The sequence below is a fragment of the Lissotriton vulgaris genome, chromosome 4_1, assembly GCF_964263255.1.
Source record: "Lissotriton vulgaris chromosome 4_1, aLisVul1.2, whole genome shotgun sequence".
NCBI lineage: Eukaryota > Metazoa > Chordata > Amphibia > Caudata > Salamandridae > Lissotriton > Lissotriton vulgaris.
In genome coordinates this window covers 1,382,752,343-1,382,777,322 of record NC_141691.1, presented here as the reverse complement: position 1 = coordinate 1,382,777,322, position 24,980 = coordinate 1,382,752,343, and the positions used below count along the sequence as shown (strand labels likewise).

Below are 24,980 nucleotides of genomic sequence, written 5' to 3'. Positions count from 1 at the left end.
TGAGCAGTCCACAGGAGATATAGCTAGGTTTGGGAATACTAGCCTGCCGACTAACGGGCGCCTGACTCGGCCTACAATCCAATAATTCAGACCGAGAGTAGACTATGCGTGATAGATGCGAGGGGCCAGAGGTGGCGGCCCTAAGCGCGCCCGTTGCGCGAACGGGCCCAAACGGGCTTACCTCTGGCGCACCTCCGGCGCGCCTACGTCGCGCCCGCTGCGCGCGGACGCTGCGCGCCTGTATGTCCATCCTTTTATGATATTACGCCGAACGGAAGTCCGCCTCCTGAGCCCCTTCCCTACGCAAGATGGCGCCCGAAGTGCCTCTCGCCTCAGAACCCACCCAAGATGGCGGTCGGACCCGCTAATGCTGCCTATGTCCCGCCGAATGCGGGTGACATACAATTATTGTGCCAGTGAGCCTAACTGTTCCCCGGCCTAAGGAGCGACGATGTCTAAGGTAGGCTAAAGATTTTAGAAGCTAGGTAAATTAATGCGAGCGCAATGCCAGCAGCGCCGAGTTAAAATCTCAGACCACACAAGTTAAAAAGCGCAGCAGTAGTATGCGCGATAGCGAGGAAATCTGCAGTGACCTCAGCAGGGTGGGTATGTAAGCTCACCAAGTGCGGAAGTCCGCCTCCTGAGCCCCTTCCCTACGCAACATGGCGCCCGAAGTGCCTCTCGCCTCAGAACCCACCCAAGATGGAGGTCGGACCCACTAATGCTGCCTATGTCCCGCCGAATGCGGGTGACATACAATTATTGTGCCAGTGAGCCTAACTGTTCCCCGGCCTAAGGAGCGACGATGTCTAAGGTAGGCTAAAGATTTTAGAAGCTAGGTAAATTAATGCGAGCGCAATGCCAGCAGCGCCGAGTTAAAATCTCAGACCACACAAGTTAAAAAGCGCAGCAGCAGTATGCGCGATAGCGAGGAAATCTGCACTGACCTCAGCAGGGTGGCTTATGTAAGCTCACCAAGTGCGGAAGTCCGCCTCCTGAGCCCCTTCCCTACGCAAGATGGCGCCCGAAGTGCCTCTCGCCTCAGAACCCACCCAAGATGGCGGTCGGACCCGCTAATGCTGCCTATGTCCCGCCGAATGCGGGTGACATACAATTATTGTGCCAGTGAGCCAAATCAGTCTTAGGCTAAACTCTTTTGGCATGTGAAGCCAGCTGTTTTACCACATATAACCCCTTGAATACCAAATGAAAGGACACCACACAGACTGTTATGAAAATAAAAAAGATATTTATTACTAACAAAACACCTCTGAACTCTTTATGAGATCTAAGAGGGCTAAGCACATGACAAGACTCTTAAGAAAAATACGATAAGTTGCACAAATTAGAATGGTGCCCTAGGGGCACGACAAACCATATACTAAGTAAATGGTTTAAGGAAATCGATAGAAGGAATGGTGCTGTCCAGAGGCTGTAGGATCGCTGGGACTACACCAACCTAACCTTAGGTAAGGGCCAGGATGCCCACGGGACGCGTGTGCAGAGTGTGAACTCACACGCGAGATGCGTAACAAAGTCAATGGACAGTACAAATTACGAAAAGGTAAGTAAAAGACAGTTCCGACTGGTTAAGACTAAAAGGACAGAATACCTGGACACTAGGAGAGTCAATCTACCCTTGAGCACCGAAATGCTCTTGTTACCTCACCCACGTGCTGCGGGTGAACAGGTGTGAAAGTGTGTCGGGTTTCCGCGTTGAAGTCTATGGAGCCTTGAAGAAAGATGCTGCAGGCGACCAGGAGGAAGATGTCTGGAGCGATCCAAGGGTGGATCGAGGAAGATGGAGACCTGAAAGCAGAGGGGACAATGTTCACAGTCACTAGCCTGTGACCGGAATGGAACCAGGAAGGAACCAGATGCTGTCGTCGCGATCAGGTGAAGAGTGGACGCTTGACTCTGCGGCCACGTGGACCAGGAGGTGTCTTTGACGACCAGGATGGAGGCACGAGCTGTCCCATGCAGGCTCTCGCTGTCGGCGGTGTCGGATCCGGATTCGAGTCAACAGGCCTTGGCAAAGGCAACTCACGCGGTGAGTGGAGATGGCGTCTGGTGCGGACCAGGAGGGTCTGGGGTGCTTCTCTTTTGGAAGGAAGCAAGGGCCAGTCTGGAGCAACCAGACCAGCGGTGTAGATTTCGTGGATCGTCGTCTAGGAGGCCACTAGCCAGCCGGCAAGTGACCAGACAATATGTCGAGCAGCAATCAAACAAAAGAGCCCCACGCAGATCTCGTGGATGCTGGAGGGCTGATCTTCTGTGCAGGAGCTGCTCGGGGCTGGGGCTTCTCAATCCCCAAAGCACTTTCTCGAGGATGCCTCTGAAGTCGTGCTGGAAGCGAAGTGCAGTTTCTCCAAGACGGCCGGTCCCACTTGTCTCGTCACACCCACGGATCTCACCTGTGCTGCAGATGTAGGTAGAGGTCGGAGAGGTCTAAAAGTCCGGGTCTCGTCGGGCTCTGAAGTCTCCTTCCACCGGGAAGGACGACAAAGTGAACCGCTAGGACGCTTGATGGTGCCTGCTTGTGCAGGGTGGTCACTCCTTGGCCACAAGGGAGATTTTCTTCAGTCTTCTGTGGGCAGAACGTCGAAGTACAGAGTTTCTTCTTTGTAGAGTTTCAAATCCGGATTAATCTAATCTGGAATGGGACCAGCTCCTACCTTTATTCTCCTAAAGGGGGCTGTACTGTGACTAGGTCCCTCCTATGGGTGGGACCAGGAAGGGGGGTGGTTACACCCCCTATCCTTTGTCCGGTTTCGTGCCAGAGCTGGGACTGGAGTGCCCCAGCAACTGGTTTGAACTGGGGTATGCACAGGGACACCTTGTGTGCCCCAGGCATGTCTCATTCCTTTCAGCCTGTCCTACCTCAATACACAAAATCCTGTCTGGGGTGGTGCTTGTAGGAGAGTAGGATCTGCAATCCTATGGTCACCCCAGATTTTTGCCTTTTTTGCTTCACTGGTTTACGACTTTCCCTGGCTGTGGGCCTACTTATCAGACCCACAGCCTTGCTGTTCTCTCTCTAAATTGACATCCATGTACTTTAGGTGCATATACCAATTGGTATTGGGTCACTCTTGTAAGTCCTTGTACAGTGTACCATAGGTACCCAGGGCATAAGTGAAGCCAAGGCCTACCAGGGGCTGCAGCATGTATTATGCCACCCCTGGCTGGCCACCCAAATCTGACACAACTGGCTGATCAATCAGCTGGGGCAAGGTGGTGTAATCACCCTTTGCTTTAGATATAGTATACCTATATCTAACCCTAAAATGGACACATATCCTCCTATAAGTCACTCCTATGGCAGGCCTTAACAATCCTGGAGGCAGAGTGCTTGGAATTATGTGAGATAGTGCTCTGGCATGAGCTGAGCCTGTCTACAGCTTTCAGAACAAAGTCCTTTAGCTGTTTCCATGATAACGCTACACCATATACTCTTAAGTGAATTATAATCCTCGCGGTCATTGCTAACTTTGGCATAGCATTATCAAAACATGTCGAGTAAGGTGTCATACGAATTGGAATACTACCCCCTCGCCAATTCTGGCGACGGGAGTAGCATTCCGCCCTTCTAGAGGGACACGACATGTACCTGACTGTGAACCCCGGTTTAAGTTAAACTTGAGCCTCAGCATCACAAAATGGATGCTGCCACCAGACACAAGTCGACCTCCTGCTGCTGGGAGTCCTTCAGGCGAGGGAGGCTTGGACAAAGGGTTTCCTGCCTTGTGAGGTGCTAGCACCACCCCAGACAGGATTTTGTGTATTAGGTAGGGCAGGCCTGAAACGAATGAGACATTCCTGAGGCACACAAGGTGCCTCTGTGCATACCCCGGTTCAAACCTGTTGCTGGGGCACTCCAGCCCCAGCTCTGGCGCGAAACCGGACAAAGGATAGGGGGTGTAACCACCCCCCTTCCTGGTCCCACCCTTAGGAGGGACCTAGTGATAGTACATCCCCCTTTAGCAGAATAAAGGTAGGAGCTGGTCCCCTTCCAAGTTAGATTATCCTAAATTGATTTTACAAGAAGAAACTCTGGACTTCGACGTTCTGCTCCACAGAAGACTGAAGAAATCTCCCTTGTGGGCAAGGAGTGGCCACCCTGCGCCAGCAGGCACCGTCAAGCGTCCAGCGGCTTCACTTTGTCGTCTTCCCTCGAGGATCCAGACTTCAGAGCCCGACGAGACCCGGATTCCCAGACCTCTCCGACCTCTACCCACATCTACAGCACAGCTGAGATCCGTAGGTGCGACGAGACACGTGGGACCGGCCATCTTGAAGAAACTGCACTTCGCTTCCAGCACGACCTCTGAGGTATCCTCGACGAAGTGCTATGGGCATTGAGAAGCCCCAGCCCCGAGCAGCTCCTGCACAGAAGATCAGCCCTCCAGCATCCACGAGATCTGGGTGGGGCCCTTTTGCTTGATTGCTGCTCGACGCGTTGTCTGGTCACTTGCCGGCTGGCTAGTGGCCTCCTAGACGACGATCCTTGAAATCCACACCGCTGGTATGGTTGATCCAGACTGGCCCTTGCTTCCCTGCAAAGGAGAAGCACCCCGGACCCTCCTGGTCCGCACCAGACGCCGATTCCACTCACGGCGTGGGTTGCCTTTGCCAAGGCCGGTTGACGCCGAATTCGGATCCAACACCGCCGACAGCGAGAGCCTGCGTGGGACAGCTCGTGCCTCCATCCTGGTTGTCGAAGACACCACCTGGTCCACGTGGGTGCAGAGTCAAGCGTCCACTCTTTACCTGATTGCGACAACAGCCTCTGGTTCCTTCCTGGTTCCACTCCAGTCACTGGCTCGTGACTTTGAACACTGTCCCCTCTGCTTTCAGGTCTCCATCTTCCTCGATCCACCCTTGGATCGCTCCGGACATCTTACTCCTGGTCGCCTGCAGCATCTTTCTTCAAGGCTCCATAGATTTCAACGCAGAAACCCGACACGACTTCGCACCTATGCACCCGCAGCCCGTGGGTGAGGTAACAAGAGCATTTCGGTGCTCAAGGGTAGATTAACTCTCCTAGTGTCCAGGTATCCTGTCGTTTTAGTCTTAACCAGTCGGAACTGTCTTTTACTTACCTTTTCGTAATTTGTAGTGTCCATTGACTTTGTTACGCATCTCGCGTGTGAGTTCACACTCTGCACACGCGTTCCGTGGGCCTCCTATTACTTACCTAAAGTTAGGATTGTGTAGTCCCAGCGATCCTACAGCCTCTGGACAGCTCCATTCCTTCTATCGACTTCCATATACCACTTGCTTAGTATATGGTTTGACGTGCCCCTAGGGCGCCATTGTAATTCGCGCAACTTAAACATATTTTTCCTAAGAGTCTTGTCATGTGCTTAGCCCTCTGATCTCATAAAGAGTTCAGAGGTGTTTGTTATTAATAAATATACTGTTTATTTTCATAACAACCTGTGTGGTGTCCTTTCACTTGGTATTCAAGGGGTTATATGTGGTAAAACAGCTGGCTTCACATGCCAAAAGAGTTTAGCCTAAGAATGCTTTGTCCATGCTACCATTAAGATAGCTGGTCTATAAGGTTGACTTACAACCAATCACCATAAGGGTTGTTTGGACTGATACAAGGTGATCACTAGAACTAGTGAGCATCATATATCAGGCCAACTTCTCACAGTGCTAGCACCTCCCAAGGCAGGAAAAACTTTGTCCAGGCCTCCCTCGCTGGAAGGACTCCCAGCAGCAGGAGGTCAGACTCGTGTCTGTGGTGGCAGCATCCATTTTGTGATGCTGAGGCTCGAGTTAACTTTAACCGGGGTTCTCAGTTACATACATGTCGTGTCCCTCTAAAAGGGTGGAATGCTACCCCCGTCGCCAGAACTGGCAAGGGGGTAGTATTCCAATTCGTATGACACCTTACTCGACATGTTTTGATAATGCTTTGCCAAAGTTAGCAATAACCGTGAGGATTATAATGCACTTAAGAGTATATGGTATAGCGTTATCATGGAAACAGATAAAGGACTTGGTTCCGAAAGCTGCAGACAGTCTCAGCTCATACTAGAGCATCATCTCACATAATTCCAAGCACTCTGCCTCCAGGATTGTTAAGGCCTGCCATAGGAGTGACTTATAGAAGGATATGTGTCCATTTTAGGGTGAGATATAGGTATACTATATCTAAAGCAAAGGGTGATTACACCACCTTGCCCCAGCTGTGTTACCAGCCAGTTGTCTGTTTAGATGGCCAGCCAGGGGTGGCACAATACATGCTGCAGCCCCTGGTAGGCCTTGGGTGCACTTATGCCCTGGGTACCTATGGTACACCGTACAAGGACTTATTACAAGAGTGACCCAATACCAATTGGTAAATGCACCTAAAGTACATGGATGTCAATTTAGAGAGAGAACAGCTAGGCTGTGGGTCTGATAAGCAGGCCCACAGCCAGGGAAAGTCGTAAACCAGTGAAGCAAAAAGCAAAAATCTGGGGTGACCATAGGATTGCAGACCCTACTCTCCTACATCTATAACTAACATTTCTCTTACAGCTGCATCGTTACCGAAGGTAAGTTACTTGTTCATTGTTTTTACTGTGGTGTAGTGGATTGTCTGCCGATTTTGGTTAACCTGTGTTTTTTTCAGCTCTAAATAATGTTTCTTAAAAATATTTACATATTTTCATCAGATGCTGTAGTATTCTGGTATGAATGTTTTTTATTCCTTAAATATAAGGGAAAAAGACCCATTGAATCAATCTATACTTTCTGCTTCGGTATTGCATCACCTGATTAGGAACTGAGACAAAGAAGCCTTACTATGAGGTAATGTCCTAGCTACTAACCGAGAACTACTCTTTACATCTGAAAGAAACAGATTCGTATTAGATTCCTTACCTTAGAATATCCCCTGGCGTCAGTCTGGATCCGGAAATTTGTGCGTAGCAGTACCCTTGCACGTCGGTAGGCGTCGTCTGCGGCTCCGAGTACTTAGATGCCGCCCTCACGCGCGCTGACGTAAGTTCTTTTTTCCGCGCCAGCAGCGCAGATCCGGAAAAAGGTGTAACCATAGTCAATTTTTGACTAACTTTTTCGATCTTTTTTGATAATTTTTCGAAATCTTCTCGACTCTGAATGGTTCCGGTAGGGATGCCTAGATTTAAATCCTGTGATTACTGCGACTGACTGATGTTGGTTACCGACCCTCACTGCCGGTGCCTTCACTGTCTCGGCTTCGACCACGACAAGGCCTGCTCCGACTGCCGAGCCCTGACGTCAAAGCTAGGCGGGAGCGGTCCCGCAAGTGGCTCGAGCTCCGGCAGTCGGCCCCGCACCGCGAGAGGTCCCAGTCCGGACGGAGGTCGAGGGACCAGTTGCTCTTCCGACTACCCCCGATGCTCGCGCGACGCGGCCGGGGGTTTGGGTGACACCGCCCATGCGGCTCCGTCAGAGTCGCGGGCGTCACGGCCTGCTTCATACCCTCCGGTCCCTGGGCCCCAGAGGGTCGGGTGCTTCGGCCCCGACGCTGGCGGGTGCTTCGGGCCGGACGCCGCCGACGCCTTCAGGCCTGGCGCTGCAGGGCCCCGCTGGATCCGCTTCCGGATCCGGGTCGTCGCCGGTTGACCTGACGACCTCACCGCCGCCGATCCCTAGGGTGTCACCTCCGGCGCCGCCTTCAGGCGACCCCTAGGGTGTCACCTCCGGCGCCGCCTTCAGGCGACGCCGTCCCCGATGCCTCCCTCGATCTGGATCCGGTTCCGACGCTGATTGGAGATTTTTACTTCAACGAACCGGCCCCATCCTTTGACAACCATGATTATCAGGAGATGGGTGATGAGGTGTATTGGGAGGGGTCTGAGGACCCTCTGACACGTGATTGTCAGTCCCAGCAGGACTGGACAGGTGAACTTGGGGATGCCAGTGGTCTGGACACTTCGCTGAACACTGGTTTTGTCTCACCTCCTACCGTGGCTACAGAGGAGGGGGCACCCTACAGTGTGGCGTTGACGCAGGCAGCCAGGGCCTTGGGCCTTTAGCTTCCCGTCGCGGCCGTGAGGACTAACCTCACTGAGGTTCTTAAACCACAGTCAAGCTCGGCTGAGCCTCTACTGCCGTTTAATGAGGCCTTGACTGACGTTCTTTTGGGCACTTGGTCCAGGCCCGCTACAGGTCCGCCTGTAGATAGGAACGTGGCCAGACACCACCACCCGGCCCCAGGCGACCCTTGTTTCCTGTCCACCCATCCCACCCCCGAGAGCCTGGTCATCCAGGCCTCCAACTCCCAGACCGCATTCCCGACGGCTCCGCCCGATCGGAAATCCAAGAGGTACGAGCAATACGGCAAGAAGGTATTCTCCCTGAGTTTGGGACTGCGGTCTTCCAACACTGCATGCCTCTTGGGCCGCTACACCCACTCTCTGTGGGACATGGTCGCGGGCGTGCTGCCAGAATGCCCGACGGAGGTCGGGGCTAAACTCACCCAAGCCCTTGCGGAGGGTCGAGATGCAGCACGTTTTTCCATCGGTGTGGGCTGGATACCACCGACTCACTGGGCAGAGCGATGGCAAAGACGGTGGCGATTCGTCGCCACGCCTGGTTGAGGTCTGCCAACTTTTCAGCCGATGTCCAGAATACACTCATTGACATGCCGTTTGATGGCCGTCGCCTTATTGGCGACAAGGCAGACCATGCGCTTGAGCGCGTTAAGGACTCCTGGGCTACGGCCAAGTCCTTGGGCCTCTCGGCCCCGCGCCAGCAAACGGGTGCCTTTCGCTCTTTTCGTGGCCAAGGAAGGGGCGCCCCCACACGTGCTGCCAGCCACGCACCGCAGACTAATTTCCAATGCGGTGGCGGCTGTGGAAACCGCCGTAGTGGCGGTCGGGGACAACGGCGAGGTCAGTCCACACCTTCCCCCGCAGCACCTGCCTCTAAAGCCTCCTAGTCCGTGCTTTCAGGCCCATGTGACGCCAGTGGGGGGCAGGGTTCGCCATCACCACTTCCACTGGACTTCAGACAGGTGGGTGCTGAAAATCGTCCGAAGGGGCTACTCCCTCCCCTTCGAGGCGACCCCTCCAGCCATGCCACCGCAATCCACCGCATGTCGGGGGATCACTTGCGATTTCTGCAAGAGGAAGTTACGGCCCTCTTGCTGAAGCGGGCCATTGAGCGCATTCCTGGGCCAGAAGTAAGGTGTGGTTGCTACTCCCACTACTTTCTGGTACCCAGGAAGGGCAAAGGGGGCCTACGCCCTACCTTGGTTCTACGGAACGTCAACGGCTTCCTCCGGAAGGAGAAGTTCAAAATGCTGACACTAGGTCAGGTCTTAGCTGTCCTGGACCTAGGACACTGGATGGTAGCGTTGGACTTGCAGGACGCTTATTTCCACATTTCCGTCCTGCTGGCCCATCGGCGCTACCTGCGGTTCACGGTAGGCCACGAGCACTTTCAGTTTACCGTGCTCCCCTTCGGCCTTACCAGCACCCCACGGGTGTTCATGAAGGTTATGGCGGTGGTCGCAGCTCCTCTTCGCAGGTTAGGGATTTCAGTCTTCCCCTACCTGGACTACTGGTTGTTGAAGGCGGGCTCGCCCAAGGCAGTCGTCAGCCACCTCCAGACGACGGCAGACCTCCTGCACCAGCTGGGGTTCTCCATCAATGTGCCGAAGTCACACCTGTGCCCCTCCCAGAATCTCCTCCTCATCGGAGCGGTTCTCGACTCAGCGCAGTTTCGGGTTTATCCTCCCGAACAGTGGGTTCGGGATATTCAGGCTCTGATTCTGATCCTTCAGCCTTTATCCAGAGTCTCAGTCAGGTTGACGCTGCGGCTTCTGGGGCTGATGGCCTCCTGCATCCGTCTTATGCATCACGCCCGATGGCGGATGCGGGCTCTGCAATGGGACCTGAAGTTTCAGTGGGCCCAGCATCAGGGCAACCTGTCCGACCATGTCCTGATCTCAGAGGGCACTGCGAGACAGCTGCATTGGTGGCTCATGGACCGCGATTGGGTCAGCGGCAGATCCCTCTCCCTTCCCCAGCCGGAGCACGTAGTTGTGATGGACGCGTTCCTCCAGGGCTGGGGTGGCCACATGGGAGAGGCAGAGATCAGAGGCCTCTGGTCTCCGGCGGAGTCCCAGCTCCATATCAACGTTTTGGAGCTGCGGGCAATTCGTCTAGCACTGAAGGCATTCCTCCCCTCTGTCCGGGGGACTGTAGTGCAGGTGTTCATGGACAACACCACCGCCATATGGTACTGTAACAAACAGGGCGGGATGGGGTCGTGGACCCTCTGCCAGGAGGCTTTGCGCCTCTGGCACTGGCTGGAACATCAGGGCGTGACCCTGGTGGTTCACCGCCTGGCAGGTTCTCTGAACGCCAGGGCAGACAAACTCAGCCGACGGTGCATGATGGATCACGAATGGCGTCTGAACTCGGACGTGGTGCATGGTCTCTTTATGCAGTGGGGAGAACCTTGGTTAGATCTATTCGCCACCGAAGAGAACGCGCAATGTCATCAGTTCTGCGCGTTGGAATTTCCAAGGCGGCACTCGCTCGGAGACGCTTTTCGTCGCGAGTGGAGTTGCGGTCTGTCCAACTTGTGGCCTATACCACTTCTGCCCAGAGTGCTGCAGAAGATCAAACTCGACCGGGCCTAAGTTATCCTTGTGGCTCCGGACTGGGCACGAAGGTACTGATATCCCGAGCTACTCAGTATGTCAGTCGATCCCCTGTTCGTCCTCCTCTTCAGGAGGACCTTCTGTCGCAGCAGCAGGGGACGGTCGTCCACCCGAACCTGTCTAGTCTCCACCTCCATGCTTGGAGATTGAGCGGCGGCAGTTAAGGCCATTTGACTTGCCTCCTGAAGTCTGTAATGTAATTCTGGCAGCCAGGCATCCCTCCACAAAGTTGGTATACACCTGCAGGTGGAACCGATTTGTGGCATGGTGCACAGCAAAGGCTGTGGATCCTCTCTCTGCCCCTCTTTCTGAGGTTCTTCTCTTCCTTCTTTCTCTTGCTCAGCAGGGCTCTGCTCCCAGCACTATCAAGGGGTACCTTTCTGCCCTTTCAGCCTTTCTAAGGCTGCCTGATCAACCATCCTTGTTCAAGTCCCCCATTGTCACTCGGTATCTGAAAGGCATCACACAAATGTTTCCCCCTGTTCCATTTGTGATGCCTCAGTGGGACTTGAACCTTGTTCTTACCTATCTGATGTGCGCTCCCTTTGAGCATCTTCACAACTGTCCTCTCTGCCTTCTTACTCTGAAGACTGCTTTCCTGGTTACCATCACCTCTGCCAGGAGAGTGAGTGAGCTCCAGGCCCTTTCATCCAAACCTACTTTCCTTTCTGTTCATCCGGACAAGGTTGTGTTGCGGACTAGACCCTCTTTCCTGCCCCAGGTTGTCACGGCCTTCCTCATCGGCAGTCTATCACCTTGCCCACCTTCTTTCCGCCACCGCATCCCTCAAAAGAGGAAGAGCGGCTCCACCGTCTGGACCCAAAACGTGTGCTTTCATTCTATCTAGATCGCACACTCCAGTTCCCGGTGGATGACCAACTCTTTGTTGGTTACGTGGGCGATAAGAAGGGACGGGCGGTGCACAAGCGGACAATCTCTCGGTGGGTCGTCTTGTGTATTAAGGCTTGTTACTCCTTGGTGAAGAAGGAGCCTCCTGTTGGGCTGAGGGCCCATTCCACACAGGCCACGGCTGCTACCACTGCCCTGGGCTGGGGAGTCCCTTGCAGGACATCTGTCAGGCAGCTACGTGGGCCTCGCTGCACATGTTCGCAAGACACTACTGCCTGGACAGCCAAGTCCGGAGGGATGGCTTCTTTGGCCGTTCCGTCCTCCAGGACTTTCTTTTGTGATTATTGGTTTGCAGACCCACCACCGGGGTTGGTATTGCTGGGGTATCTATTCTAAGGTAAGGAATCTAATACTAACCTGTTTCTTTCAGATGAACAAGTTACTTACCTTAACGATATATCTGTAAGAAACAGTAGTTAGTATTAGATTCTTTACCGCCTCACCCATCCTCCCTATTCTGCGAACCGATATCTAGGGTTAAGGTCCTCCCCTTTCAGGGCCCTAGTTTCAATGGCACCAGTGTTGGTTTTTTACACGGCTCTGCGTTTTTGGCGCGGAAAAGCTGTGTATAAGAACTTACGTCAGCGCGCGAGGGTGGTGTCCAAGTACTCCGACGTCATCCCGGCGATCACGACGCAGGCGACAGACGCAGAGCCGCAGACGATGCCTACCGACGCGCAAGGGTACTGCTACGCAAAAGTTTCCGGATTCAGACTGACGCCTGGGGATATTCTACGGTAACGAATCTAATACTAACTACTGTTTCTTACAGATATATAGTTACCGAAGGTAAGTAACTTGTTCTTCAAGTCTAGGTCTTCATCACCACAGTCCTGAACCCCTCAAACCCTTTCTTTTCATTTTGTTTAGTGAATTTTTCCATGTTTTTTTCTTTCGATTTAAAGCTAGGTATTTCAGAAAGTTAAAAGGGCTAATGTGGGAATACATGGAAGGTGTCCAATTGAATGATCCTTTTTAATGATAGCTGGTGTAGGTTAAAAGTAGCCGTAAAATGTGTGATTACTCACTGTGCAAGAAGTGTGCCTAGAAAAACCTGGACTCTGAAAGAGGAAGATTACTGGTAAGGCACTGGGACATTCACATATGTACATGTCCCAACATTTAGTTATGAAGAATTGTTTTAGCTCTTTTCACTTGGTCAGTGTTTTTACTTGTCTGATTCCAGTTTTTATTCTTTTTTACAGCTAACCTATGCATCCTTGTTGATTCTGGAGGTGTGGTGCTCAGAGGATCTGGGCTTTATTACCTACAGTGGGTGAAGCAGACAGCCTGTGGTTACTTTGATAAGAAAACACAAGCCTCAGTTTTATAACTGTTACTTTATCCTCTGTGCTTTGCCAGACAAAAGGCATGCCATGAGGGTGTTTTATTGCGAGATTCCCCTACAGGTAGATTAGACTAAAAATTACTGTGTAATGCAAGTAAAAGCAAGTGAAGCTTAGTCACTTTTATGAAAAGGGTACTTCCTTGTATTTTTATTTTTTTAATCTGTGAGGAAGTTGGCCAATCATGCTGGAATACAGATGACTTTCTCCACTGAAAAGACAGAAACAAACGGTAGTACTACCCTGTGGAGGATGTGCAAGTGAATCAGTATCTTCAGACCTGTGGAGTGAAGAAGAATGGAATCTCCGAATGAGAGGGACTGAAATCTTCATTGAACTTAAAATTGTCGCTCTTGAAGGCTGCAAAATTGACGCTCAGTTCAGGCGCCAGAGACATCACTTCAATTGTTGTGCCTTCAGTGTATAGTGCTTAATAGCCCGTTCAAGAAATGATTGGAATGTCCTTCATTATGCTTTTCAAAATACTGTGTAGTCCCAAAACTTTGGCTATGGGAAGGGGAGACAACATTTTTTTAAATCTATGCATTTTTTGCCAAGCGATGCTAAATGATGTTAATAATAGTGGCATTAGGAACTAACAATACACATCAACCAAGTTTGTGAGTGTGTCTTGGGTACATCATTTCCTTAATTGTATATTGTATATTGCCTTATAGTTTTTATTGATAAAGAACATTAAGTTAACAAACATATATGACATGTATGCACTGTTTGAATTTGTAAATTATTTTAAGAACACTTTTATTGGGATTTGAATTGCCCATATAGTGCCTTCATGCGAGATAATAGTTTTACTGCCAAGTGATAAAACGTAGGAATATCAGAGACAGATATTTACCTTGCTCCTACGTTTCTTTTTTTAAATTAAGTTTTAATTGGTTAATTTAAATTATATTAGATGCGAACTGTTTCATGGTCTTAATGCAGTCTTTGAAAAAAACTACCTGTGTTAATGAATGATGTTTCATTCGTAAGAGAATATCTGCAACATTGCAGACTGTAGAGAGCATTAAAGAAAACAAACTATAGATCTGAGACATTTTCCAGGCTCCAGATGATATAGGAATTATTATTGCTGTTAAGCTCTTGCCCTTTAGCAAGGGTATGTTCAAGATATGGGCAAAGTGGTTTATTTTGTATTTTATTTTTTTAACCAAATACCTCCTCATTAATTTATAATGGCTTTGCTGTTTATGTATTAAGTAAATAAAAAGCACTGGAAAACTGATTCGTCTACTTGACGATTTGCATGTTTCAAGTGAGATTGAATGCCGCACTGGTGGATATGTCATAATAAACATATCTGTTATTAACATTCACTAGTCTCTGTTGGTTTTATGAGAAATTAAACTAATTTGTACATGTTCCCTTTTTACTTAAAATTGTGTAACTTTTAAAATCCATATATTTCCAGGTACATATATATTTTTTAGTAACAGGTCTGTCTTAACTTACTTTCTACGTCAATGAATGATTCCAACTAGGCACTATAATCAAGAGAGAGTAACCCGTAGCACAAAAGGGGTTCGAAATGAAGTATAATATACCCAGAGTTTACAGATTATAACTTGACAATGCAGATTGTGTTTACACTTTTATATTTATTAAGATTTTTTAAGATTTAAGTCTCAAAAGATACATTTTTAAAAAACACATTAAAAAAAACAATCAATGTGGATAATATTGTCTCGTAACCTTTAACACAATTTATGAACTGCATTTGAAAATAGTTAAACAATTGAGAGCAGTTAAAAAGTTTTGGTTGTCTATTTTCAATTTCAAACCCGCACAGATTTTTTATCAGCATTCCAAAACACACAAAATACTTCAAAAATACAATCGTATATGTATATTTAAAATAAAATAAATTGAAAACGTAGCAAAAAAAGGGGATTTTTCGTGTGTCGACACGTTTCGGTGGTTGCTGACTTTACGCTCCACCTTCCTCAGGACCAATGATTAAAAACAAATCATGATTAAACCAGAAAGGACAGGATCCCATTCAAGGAGTCTTGTGGGTCCGTAACTAATTGGATTTTCTTATTCCAGCTCAACTAATATTACGTCTCAGATTATTTCAATTCTTCTGAGGGAACATAACTTAGTATTGTTCTGGTCCTTATGAGTATGGAAATATCACCTGTCGCTTTGTACTGTGCTGCTCGAAATCCCAGATGCTTTCTTTTCTGGTCACTCGTGTTTATCATCATCCTTATTCCTTAGATAGGATCATTCAATCGGACCGGTGTATGATTCTTTAAGGTAAATTTTCCTGCGATCTGTACGTCGCGACCAGGATCGGTAATGGATCGATCCTGGTCATGACTACTACAGAGACAGTACCCCCACAAGATCGTGTCAAAAGCAAAAAAGAGAGCGTCAAATAACAACAGAGACGCCCTTTTAGAATCAAAGCCTAGAGCTGACCCCAAAAATGACTGACAGGAGGCCGATTTGTGTTACCACTTACAATGTGGCTTCAGAAAAAGTGACAAAAATTGTCAAGAAACATTGGAGGTCACTTAATAGTGGTGGTCTAAAACTGACCCAGCCTATGTCCAGCTACCGTAAAGGTAAAAACTTGAAGGACTTGTTAGTCCACACACGCCCCAAAGGAATAGAAGGCCCAATACGTCGCCTACACCCACTACCAATAGGACACTACCCGTGTTCAAATTGTAGTGTTTGTCATCTAACCAGTGCAACAAAACAAGTCACATGTAACAATGGCTGGACCTGGGACTTGAGGGCCTTCTCCAATTGCAATACAACAGGGGTGGTCTATATGATCACCTTTACATGTGATCTACACTACATAGGTATGACCACCAGGAAGGTCAATACACGGATGGTTGAACACCGTAGTAATTTTAGGTGCAAACACTCCAACACTAAAATGACTACACATTTCCTGGAGAAAGGACACACCCCAAATGATATGCGTTGGGTGGTCCTTGAAACACAACAGCCACACGCTGACATGGAGAAAAAACTTCTTGAGAAAGAACAACGTTGGGTTTTTAAACTCCGTTCTCATATTGTGGGCTTGAATGATGAAATCCCTTGGGGACAATTCACGTGACCGAACTAAAAAGGCTATCTAACCTAATGAGCTAGACACTGATTCCATCAATATGCCATCCAAAACTATGATTTTAAGAAAATTAAAATGAACAGAAACCATGACCCACTTACTGGATAGTTTTTGGATATAGCTGTACATATTACCCATGAATCCTGACAATGTATAACATTTTCTACATTTTTTAAGCAACTGACTGATAAAAACATTGAATAACTGTAGATTACTATAAATTACGTAAATACAGCAATGGTCAACTCCTTCTGGAATTATTTGCTGTTAAAACTGATCCAATACATCTAAGATGGCTGCCAACTACCGATCGCGCCGTTTCCCGGCGCGCTCTAGTTCCAAACAGAGTACAATGCGGAAGTGCGAGGGGAGCAGCGAGTTTAAAACAAACCCGGCGCTCCCGGTCAAACAACATTCGGACCGGAGAGGCGCGACTAGGTGCTGAATGAGGGAGGTATCCTGTTAGCAAGTAAGTGATATGAGTATGTGGCAGACGGAGTGCCTTTTTCAATCCAGACTGTGTGTCAATCAACAAGCCCGTGACACACGGTCTCGTAGGTCTCCGAACAACGAGACAAGCAGATAAAATATCCGCCTTTTACTTCCACTTTTCTAGATTGCTGGGATACTGAACCCCTCCGAGTCCATGGGGCGCAGTTAGGCCCCACCAAATGTATGTAAAAAATGTATGAGTGTGTAAGCAAGATGAGTGCCTGTCTCACACTGCAAGGTGCCAACCACGTTTTTCATGCATGAAAACCACGTTTTGTGCATGAAAACAACCACGTTTTTTATATATAAAAACGTCCTGTTTAGGACCACGGGAAATGGAATCACTTATTCTTCTTGTGTTGTTCTACATATGTGATTTATGTGTGCATATTTTTGGGGGTTATACCCCTTGACTATTTAAGTTGTTCTTTGTTTTACAGGAACCACGTGATTCAATTGATTACGTAGGTACTATATGCATGCATTAATTTTGATTGCAGCATTTTTCACTAACTAGCTCATTATAGCGTCTTTTAGGAGTGGTGAACACAGGGCTGGTCCCTGTGTAGTCCTGAGGAAGTGCTTGGGGGATGCACGAAACATGTTGACAGGAGTTGATAGGTACACCTAAATACATTGCTTTTTGGGTATCCTAATAGTTCCACCCCGTTTTTTTTTTTAAAAACCTTTATTGTGTAAGCAAAAGCGTACAAATATGGGCCTACAACCAAGCAGGCCGGCCACGACACATTATGGGCGCACAAAATCAGCATTGAAATTCTCCAGCAGTTTCTCAGCAGTATATAAACAATCAGTCAACATTAAAAGGCCCGGTATAACCGCTAGGAGCAGGATAAAGAAGGTTAATTTTATGATACAATAGGAAGTATAGCAGGATCAGTTGCAACTATTGACATCTGAATTCCTAAGGCGGGCAGTTGGCAAAGCATCAGTACAAGGAGCAGTGAGAAGCGGCAATAATAGCAACAATTGGCAAAGTCAACGCATAGTCACTCCTTTTCAAATCAGTTACAGCTGCGAGCAGTCCTCATCTCCATACATTAATTAGCAGTCCACCAAAGCAAGTCTGGCTCACCCCTGTCCTCTCCTGATCATTACTTTAGTACACAATAAAGAAGAATACAGCAAGCAGTTAGGCATGGAGTGTACATAGGATCGGAACAAGGCAGGCCAAGGGTGCGAAACAGGGGATCCGAGTCTCGAGCAGTAATGCAAACAATGGCGGCAGCGGACCAAACTGTCAAAGAGCAACGTCAGGAGCAGCAAACAGCGTGGGTGTAGCCCCATCGACCAAAGGGGTGAGATGTCCCCCACGGACCAGCCGTGGGACCCCACCAAAGCAGTGCGAGTCAAACAGTCGCTGAGCACCCCAGCCAGACTGACCTGGACGGACCCCGGCGTGGGGCCCTCACCCACGTCCGCCACAATCAAAACCTCCTGGAGACTCAAGGCAGCAGACATATGATCTCCCAAATGATCGGCGGCAGCACTCCCTGCAACAGCCGGGAGAGGCAAGTCAGCACACTCCCTCAGTCGGGCCGCATTCATGGGGGACGGCCCAACAGGCCCGGCTGTCAGGTTTACTCCGCGGGATCCAGCTGGTGCAAATATGGTTCCACCTCCAAATGTCACCAACACCCTGAAGTATAAACACAGGGTGTTCGAGCCATTAGGCGAGGGAGAAAAATAACAAACTAAAATAAAAAATGTGGGATGGGTAACGGTAGGGTCAGCAGGGAAAGGACGCCTGTAACAGAAGACAAGACAGATTTCAGTCAAGTGCTTACTAGCATGAAGTACTACTCTCATATAGTCTCACTAATAAAGCATGCACATGAATAAGTACCTGGGCTGAAAGAAAACCCGACCTTGGTTAGAAAACATCTACAATCCTTCTGCCATAATCTGTGAGGAAGGCCTAAGGAACACATAGATAGATGGTAAATGAACACAGTCCTGCTTTAACATACACACACACACCGTACTGAGACACTTAACCCAACACTCACAACATACCACAGAATTTGTCAGAGGACTCAATGTACAAGGGGGGTCCAAATGTATCCACTGAAAGTAAAGATAATCCACCACAAAGTAAATAAGGATACGGTAGTGTGTAGGAAGCAAAAACTACAACACTCCGCTCTCTATATAACAACCCAAAAGTGTGTACATGGAAAATGCAAAACAGAAAAACGTAGTTGCGACCACCACTGAATTCTGTCAACAATACACCCACTGGAAGCCAGTACAAATAAGACCAGGGGAAATCTGTAGTTTCCTCACTACATGCCCTGATCCTTATTTCCACATATATATGCAGCATATAACGGAGACGCGTAGTTGTCCTCACTACAGCGCCCCGCTATGACAGTTTCAAGAAAATTGCCGAGTGTACGGTAACACGTGGTTTCGACCGCCACTGTGTTCCGCCACCTCCAAATGACCAAATCCGTATTTACAGTGCAAAGATCTGCCAATAATAATGAAGCATGTCTCCGAGCCCCTTGAAGACAAGAAAACGAACAGCTGACCGCGGAAGCGGCCGGGGAAAAGGAACAACAGTACCTGCGGGCTGGCGCCGAATCTGTCACTAGCCTGGACAGGATGCGGTTGATCTCCCCACGGGCCCAAGGGGAGAGAGAGCCCTCAGGAGTCAAGATGTGGCTGGCGTGCAGAGCGTCAGCTCTCACGCCGAAGACTGCAAGGAATCCAGAATAACGCGCAACAGGAAGCGCGTCGGGACCCGTGTTAAGCTTCCTGCGGGACCCCGCCGGCTCATGGGAAATGTAGTTCTCCCATTGCGGTAGGCGCGCTGCACTTGCGAAACCTGACAGTACATCCCCCCTACCCTAGCGCCTCCTAGGACCAGGGCACTGGGGGAATCTACGATGGAAAGCACGTACAGCCGCCGGTGCATGAATGTTCCCCTCAGGCTCCCAGGAATCATCCTCCACCGAGTAGCCCTTCCAAGACACCAGATACCAAAGGACGCCTCTGCACAGTTTGGAGTCCTTGATACTCCGCACCTCGTATTCAGCCCCAGCATCCCCAAGCACCGGAGGCGCGGCCTTCCTTCTTGCCGAATGAGCCGGTTTTAACAAGTGACAATGGAACACAGGATGAATACGCAAAGTACCAGGCAGTTTCAATTTGAAAGCAACAGGGTTGATACGTTTCACAATGGTATAAGGCCCAATGTATCGTGGATGAAACGCACTACGCAACTTGAACCGAATGTTGCGAGTCGACAACCAGACCTTATCACCAACCTGGAACGAGGGGCCCTCCCTACGATGTTTATCCTCCCATTTCTTGTACACTGCTTTAGCCTTCTCCAGATGCTCCCTGACCTTCTTGTGCAGAACACGGAGCTTCCGTACTTGTCCTAAGACCGTAGGCTGTCGAGACACTTCCTCCGGGATGTGCACAGGAAGGATGCGTGCATCAAACCCATAGGTAGCATGGAAAGGTGAGATCCCCACAGAACAGTGCCAAGCGTTATTATAGGCCATTTCGGCCATCCATAACAGGGAAACCCAAGACTCCTGGGCCTCCTCAGCAAAACACCGCAGATATTTTTTCAATGTTTGGTTTAACCGTTCTGTTTGCCCGTCCGTCTGGGGATGGAAACTGGTCGAGAGGGAGGACTGTATGTGCAATGCCTGACACCACGCCTTCCAGAACCTCGCAATGAACTGGGGCCCCTGTCAGACACTATAACCTCTGGAACTCCATGTAATCGTATGACGTTCGTTAGCAACAATTGAGCCGTCTGCCCCGCAGTTGGCAAGTTGACACAAGGTATAAAGTGGCCTAACTCAGTGAGGCTGTCAATGACCACCAACACCGCCGATTTGCTCTGATCAAGAGGGAGTCCTGTGACGAAATCCAGACTTATTGTCTGCCAAGGTTTCCTAGGGGAAGGCAACGGCATCAACAACCCTTTTTTCTGTCCGGTTGTGTTTTTAGCCCTGGCGCAGGTCTCACATTGCCCAATCCATACAGGGACATCGGTGTTAACTGAGTCCCACCAGAAATGCCGTTTCATGAGCCGCATGGTTTTTTGCACCCCCTGATGTCCTGCCAAAGGGGACTCATGACACCACATGAAGGTCTTTTTTCGCAATGCTAAAGAGGGAAGAAACAATCTGTTGTCTTGAAAAGGCAACCCCTTCACCAAAGTGCGATTCCCCCCACATGTGGCCCAACTGACCCAGGCATCATGAGTCTTGGCTTGTCGGACAAGGTCCAAAAAGGTATTGGCCTGTATTACGCAAATCACCTTCTCGGGACTGACTATTGACGCTTTAGCGTCTCCTTTGTCTTTCTCCTCCGCCTGGTCTCGTCGGGATAGGGAATCGGCTTTCAGGTTGTCTGTCCCTGGTCTAAAGGTAATGGTGAAATCGTATTCCGCAAAGAAGAGCATCCACCTCATCTGTCTTTGCGTGAGGTGTTTTGCGGTCTTCATGTACTGAAGGTTGCGATGGTCTGTATATACGGTGACAGGGGATCTGGCCCCCCAAAGGTATTGCCTCCATTCCTGAAATGCTCGTTTAATGGCTAGCAGCTCCTTCTCGGAGATGGTACAGTTCTGTTCAGGAGGGCTTAGTTTTTTGGACAGATACGCCACGGGGTGGAGCTGACCGGTGTCCTTATCCCTTTGAGACAGTACGGCTCCTATAGCTTCGTCGGAGGCATCCGCTTCAACAACGTAAGGATGTTCTGGTCTAGGATGTGCCAGGATGGGAGCCGTTGTGAAAGCCTCTTTTAGATACTGGAATGCTGCTGTTGCTTCGGGTGACCACTTGAACTGCACACCTTTACGCAACAATCTCGTCAAGGGGACTGCTACTTGGGAGAACCGCGCTATGAATCGGCGGTAATAATTGGCGAAGCCTAAAAATCTTTGCACGTCCTTCACACAGGTAGGGGTAGACCACTCCTGTACCGCCTGTACCTTTCTATCGGACATTTGCAGTCCCTCGTGACTTAACATGACTCCTAAGAACTCAACCTTGTCCACACTGAATTCGCACTTGCTCAACTTGCAGAACAAACGGTTTTCTCTTAATCTTTGGAGTACCTCAATTACATGTTGTGTATGGTCCTTGACGTTTTCCGAGTAAATCAGGATATCGTCAATGTATACCACAGCACTGATATCCACCACATCCTTCAAAACATCATTCAAAAAGTATTGAAATGCCGCTGGGGCGTTACACAGCCCGAACGGCATCACAGTGTATTCATACAAGCCGTATCTCGTTTTAAAGGCGGTTTTCCATTCGTCCCCCTCGCGCACCCGGACCAAGTGATACGCCCCCCTTAGGTCCAATCTGGTAAAAACCTTGGCATACCGTACTTGGTCCAGCAAAACAGAGATAAGTGGCAGTGGGTATCGATTTCTGATGGTGTTTTTATTAAGCATACGATAATCCACACAGGCCCTTAAATCTCCGTTGGCTTTTTTGATGAAAAAGAGGGGCGAGGCAGCAGGGGACCTGGATGGGCGTATGAAGCCGATGTCCACATAATGGTCCAAGTACTCCTTCAGATGAGTCGTCTCAGGGTCGGACAATGCATAAACCCTACAGGATGGTATGGTGGCTCCCTCCACTAGATCAATCCTACAATCATATGGCCTATGAGGAGGGAGATTCTCAGCCTGACTTTCACTGAAGACATCCCTGTAAGCCCTATATTCCAGGGGTAGACACACATCCTTCTCAGCAGCTGTTGCGACCACCAAAGGAAGAACAGACGGAGAGAACCCGACACCCTCTTCCATATGATTTTTACATTCCTCAGACAAGAAACGTATCGACTTCTCCTTCCAGTCGATTGAGGGATTATGATGACTAAGCCAAGGCATACCGAGAATTATCTCGTATTGAGGGGCTTCGATGATGTTAAGCACCAGTTCTTCTCTATGCCTGCCGTCAGTTACAGCAACAGAAAGTGTTACCCTCTCTGTTTGTTCCGTTATGAGGCCAGAAATCAGTGGTTTCCCATCAACCGCCAATACTTCCTCCGGGGTGTCTCTGGGAACCCTGTCTATAGACAAAGAGGTCACAAGCCCGCTATTAATGAAATTCCCTGTGGCCCCCGAGTCTATCATAACCGTGACATTGTATACCTGCAACTGACACTCCAGCCTCATGGGCAGCAGTATGTGGGATTCGGATTCACGTAGAGTTAACACCGTTAGCGATGGCACTTTCCAGGGCTGAGGTTCCTTCTGGTCTCTATCTCCCTGAGCACCAGCTTCTTCTAGAGCGTTGCCCGCTGCTATGGCTACACTTTTATTACGAGACCAGGACCCAGTGTTTCTGGATTTGGAAGGACAGTTCCTTACATAATGTCCCTTTTTGCCGCAGTACAGGCAAAGACCTGCAACGCGACGACTCTCTTTTTCTTCCCTGGTTAGTGGGGACCGAACTGCACCGATTTCCATCGGTTCAGATTGTGCATCTGCAGAGGGCAAAGGCCTACTGGACTCCATTCCGACCGGGGGGGCCCCCTGTCCCATCGTCTCCTATCCCCTCCTCTGTCTGCCATTCTACCATCCAATCTCAGAGTCAAGTTTACCATGTCTACACAAGTGGTTGGTTGGGGATCTATCTGAGCAATGACGTCTTTAAGACCATCCCTCAAACCCTGGTAGAATAAGGACATCCTTTTTTCCTCCGGCCATGAAGTTTCAGACACCAGTCGGTTGAATTTGGTAAGATACGTTATTAAATCCGACAGCCCCTGCCTTAGTTCCAGGAGTTCTCTATCTGCGCTGAAGGTGGTTGCCCTTCGATCAAACACCTTCTCGAATTCAGTCCGAAAAGTTGCCCAATCTGAGAGCATTGGGTCGTCATTCCGTACCAAAGGTAGAGCCCAATTGGCTGCATCCCCTGTCAGGAACGAAATCGCAAAAGCCACCCTAGAATGGTTGTTAGGGAACGAGGCAGGCTTACATGAAAAGTGCAACATGACTTGTCTTATGAACGCCTGAGTCTTGGATGGATCCCCGGAATACCTCTCTGGACTAGCTAGAGGAATAGGGGGGGGAACCGTTACTTGTACCTGGGGTACCGATGTAGAAAAGGGGTTTCTAGATAGCTTATCTACTTTTTCTCTGAGTGATGCTGCCTCTGCTTTAGAGGAGGCCAGCTCCTGCTGCACTAACAGCGAAGCCTGCAGAACATCATCCATGGTGGCCATTTTGCAACAACTGGACCGGGCAGAGCAACGTTCGTGGGCGCGTTATTCTGTCAGGTTTACTCCGCGGGATCCAGCTGGTGCAAATATGGTTCCACCTCCAAATGTCACCAACACCCTGAAGTATAAACACAGGGTGTTCGAGCCATTAGGCGAGGGAGAAAAATAACAAACTAAAATAAAAAATGTGGGATGGGTAACGGTAGGGTCAGCAGGGAAAGGACGCCTGTAACAGAAGACAAGACAGATTTCAGTCAAGTGCTTACTAGCATGAAGTACTACTCTCATATAGTCTCACTAATAAAGCATGCACATGAATAAGTACCTGGGCTGAAAGAAAACCCGACCTTGGTTAGAAAACATCTACAATCCTTCTGCCATAATCTGTGAGGAAGGCCTAAGGAACACATAGATAGATGGTAAATGAACACAGTCCTGCTTTAACATACACACACACACCGTACTGAGACACTTAACCCAACACTCACAACATACCACAGAATTTGTCAGAGGACTCAATGTACAAGGGGGGTCCAAATGTATCCACTGAAAGTAAAGATAATCCACCACAAAGTAAATAAGGATACGGTAGTGTGTAGGAAGCAAAAACTACAACACTCCGCTCTCTATATAACAACCCAAAAGTGTGTACATGGAAAATGCAAAACAGAAAAACGTAGTTGCGACCACCACTGAATTCTGTCAACAAAACACCCACTGGAAGCCAGTACAAATAAGACCAGGGGAAATCTGTAGTTTCCTCACTACATGCCCTGATCCTTATTTCCACATATATATGCAGCATATAACGGAGACGCGTAGTTGTCCTCACTACAGCGCCCCGCTATGACAGTTTCAAGAAAATTGCCGAGTGTACGGTAACACGTGGTTTCGACCGCCACTGTGTTCCGCCACCTCCAAATTACCAAATCCGTATTTACAGTGCAAAGATCTGCCAATAATAATGAAGCATGTCTCCGAGCCCCTTGAAGACAGGAAAACGAACAGCTGACCGCGGAAGCGGCCGGGGAAAAGGAACAACAGTACCTGCGGGCTGGCGCCGAATCTGTCACTAGCCTGGACAGGATGCGGTTGATCTCCCCACGGGCCCAAGGGGAGAGAGAGCCCTCAGGAGTCAAGATGTGGCTGGCGTGCAGAGCGTCCGCTCTCACGCCGAAGACTGCAAGGAATCCAGAATAACGCGCAACAGGAAGCGCGTCGGGACCCGTGT

General features: G+C 49.3%; 1 protein-coding gene across 1 annotated transcript in view; it reads left to right on the top strand.

The window, feature by feature from the left end:
* Window positions 1-14,245, top strand: part of ROCK1 (Rho associated coiled-coil containing protein kinase 1) — a 2,273,505-nt gene extending 2,259,260 nt beyond the window's left edge. Inside the window, exon 33 of the mRNA XM_086965620.1 lies at window positions 12,769-14,245. Coding sequence (XP_086821746.1) covers window positions 12,769-12,772 — 4 coding nt within the window. The 3' untranslated portion in view covers window positions 12,773-14,245. The remainder of the gene's footprint in view (window positions 1-12,768) is intronic.
* Window positions 14,246-24,980: the final 10,735 nt, after the last annotated feature.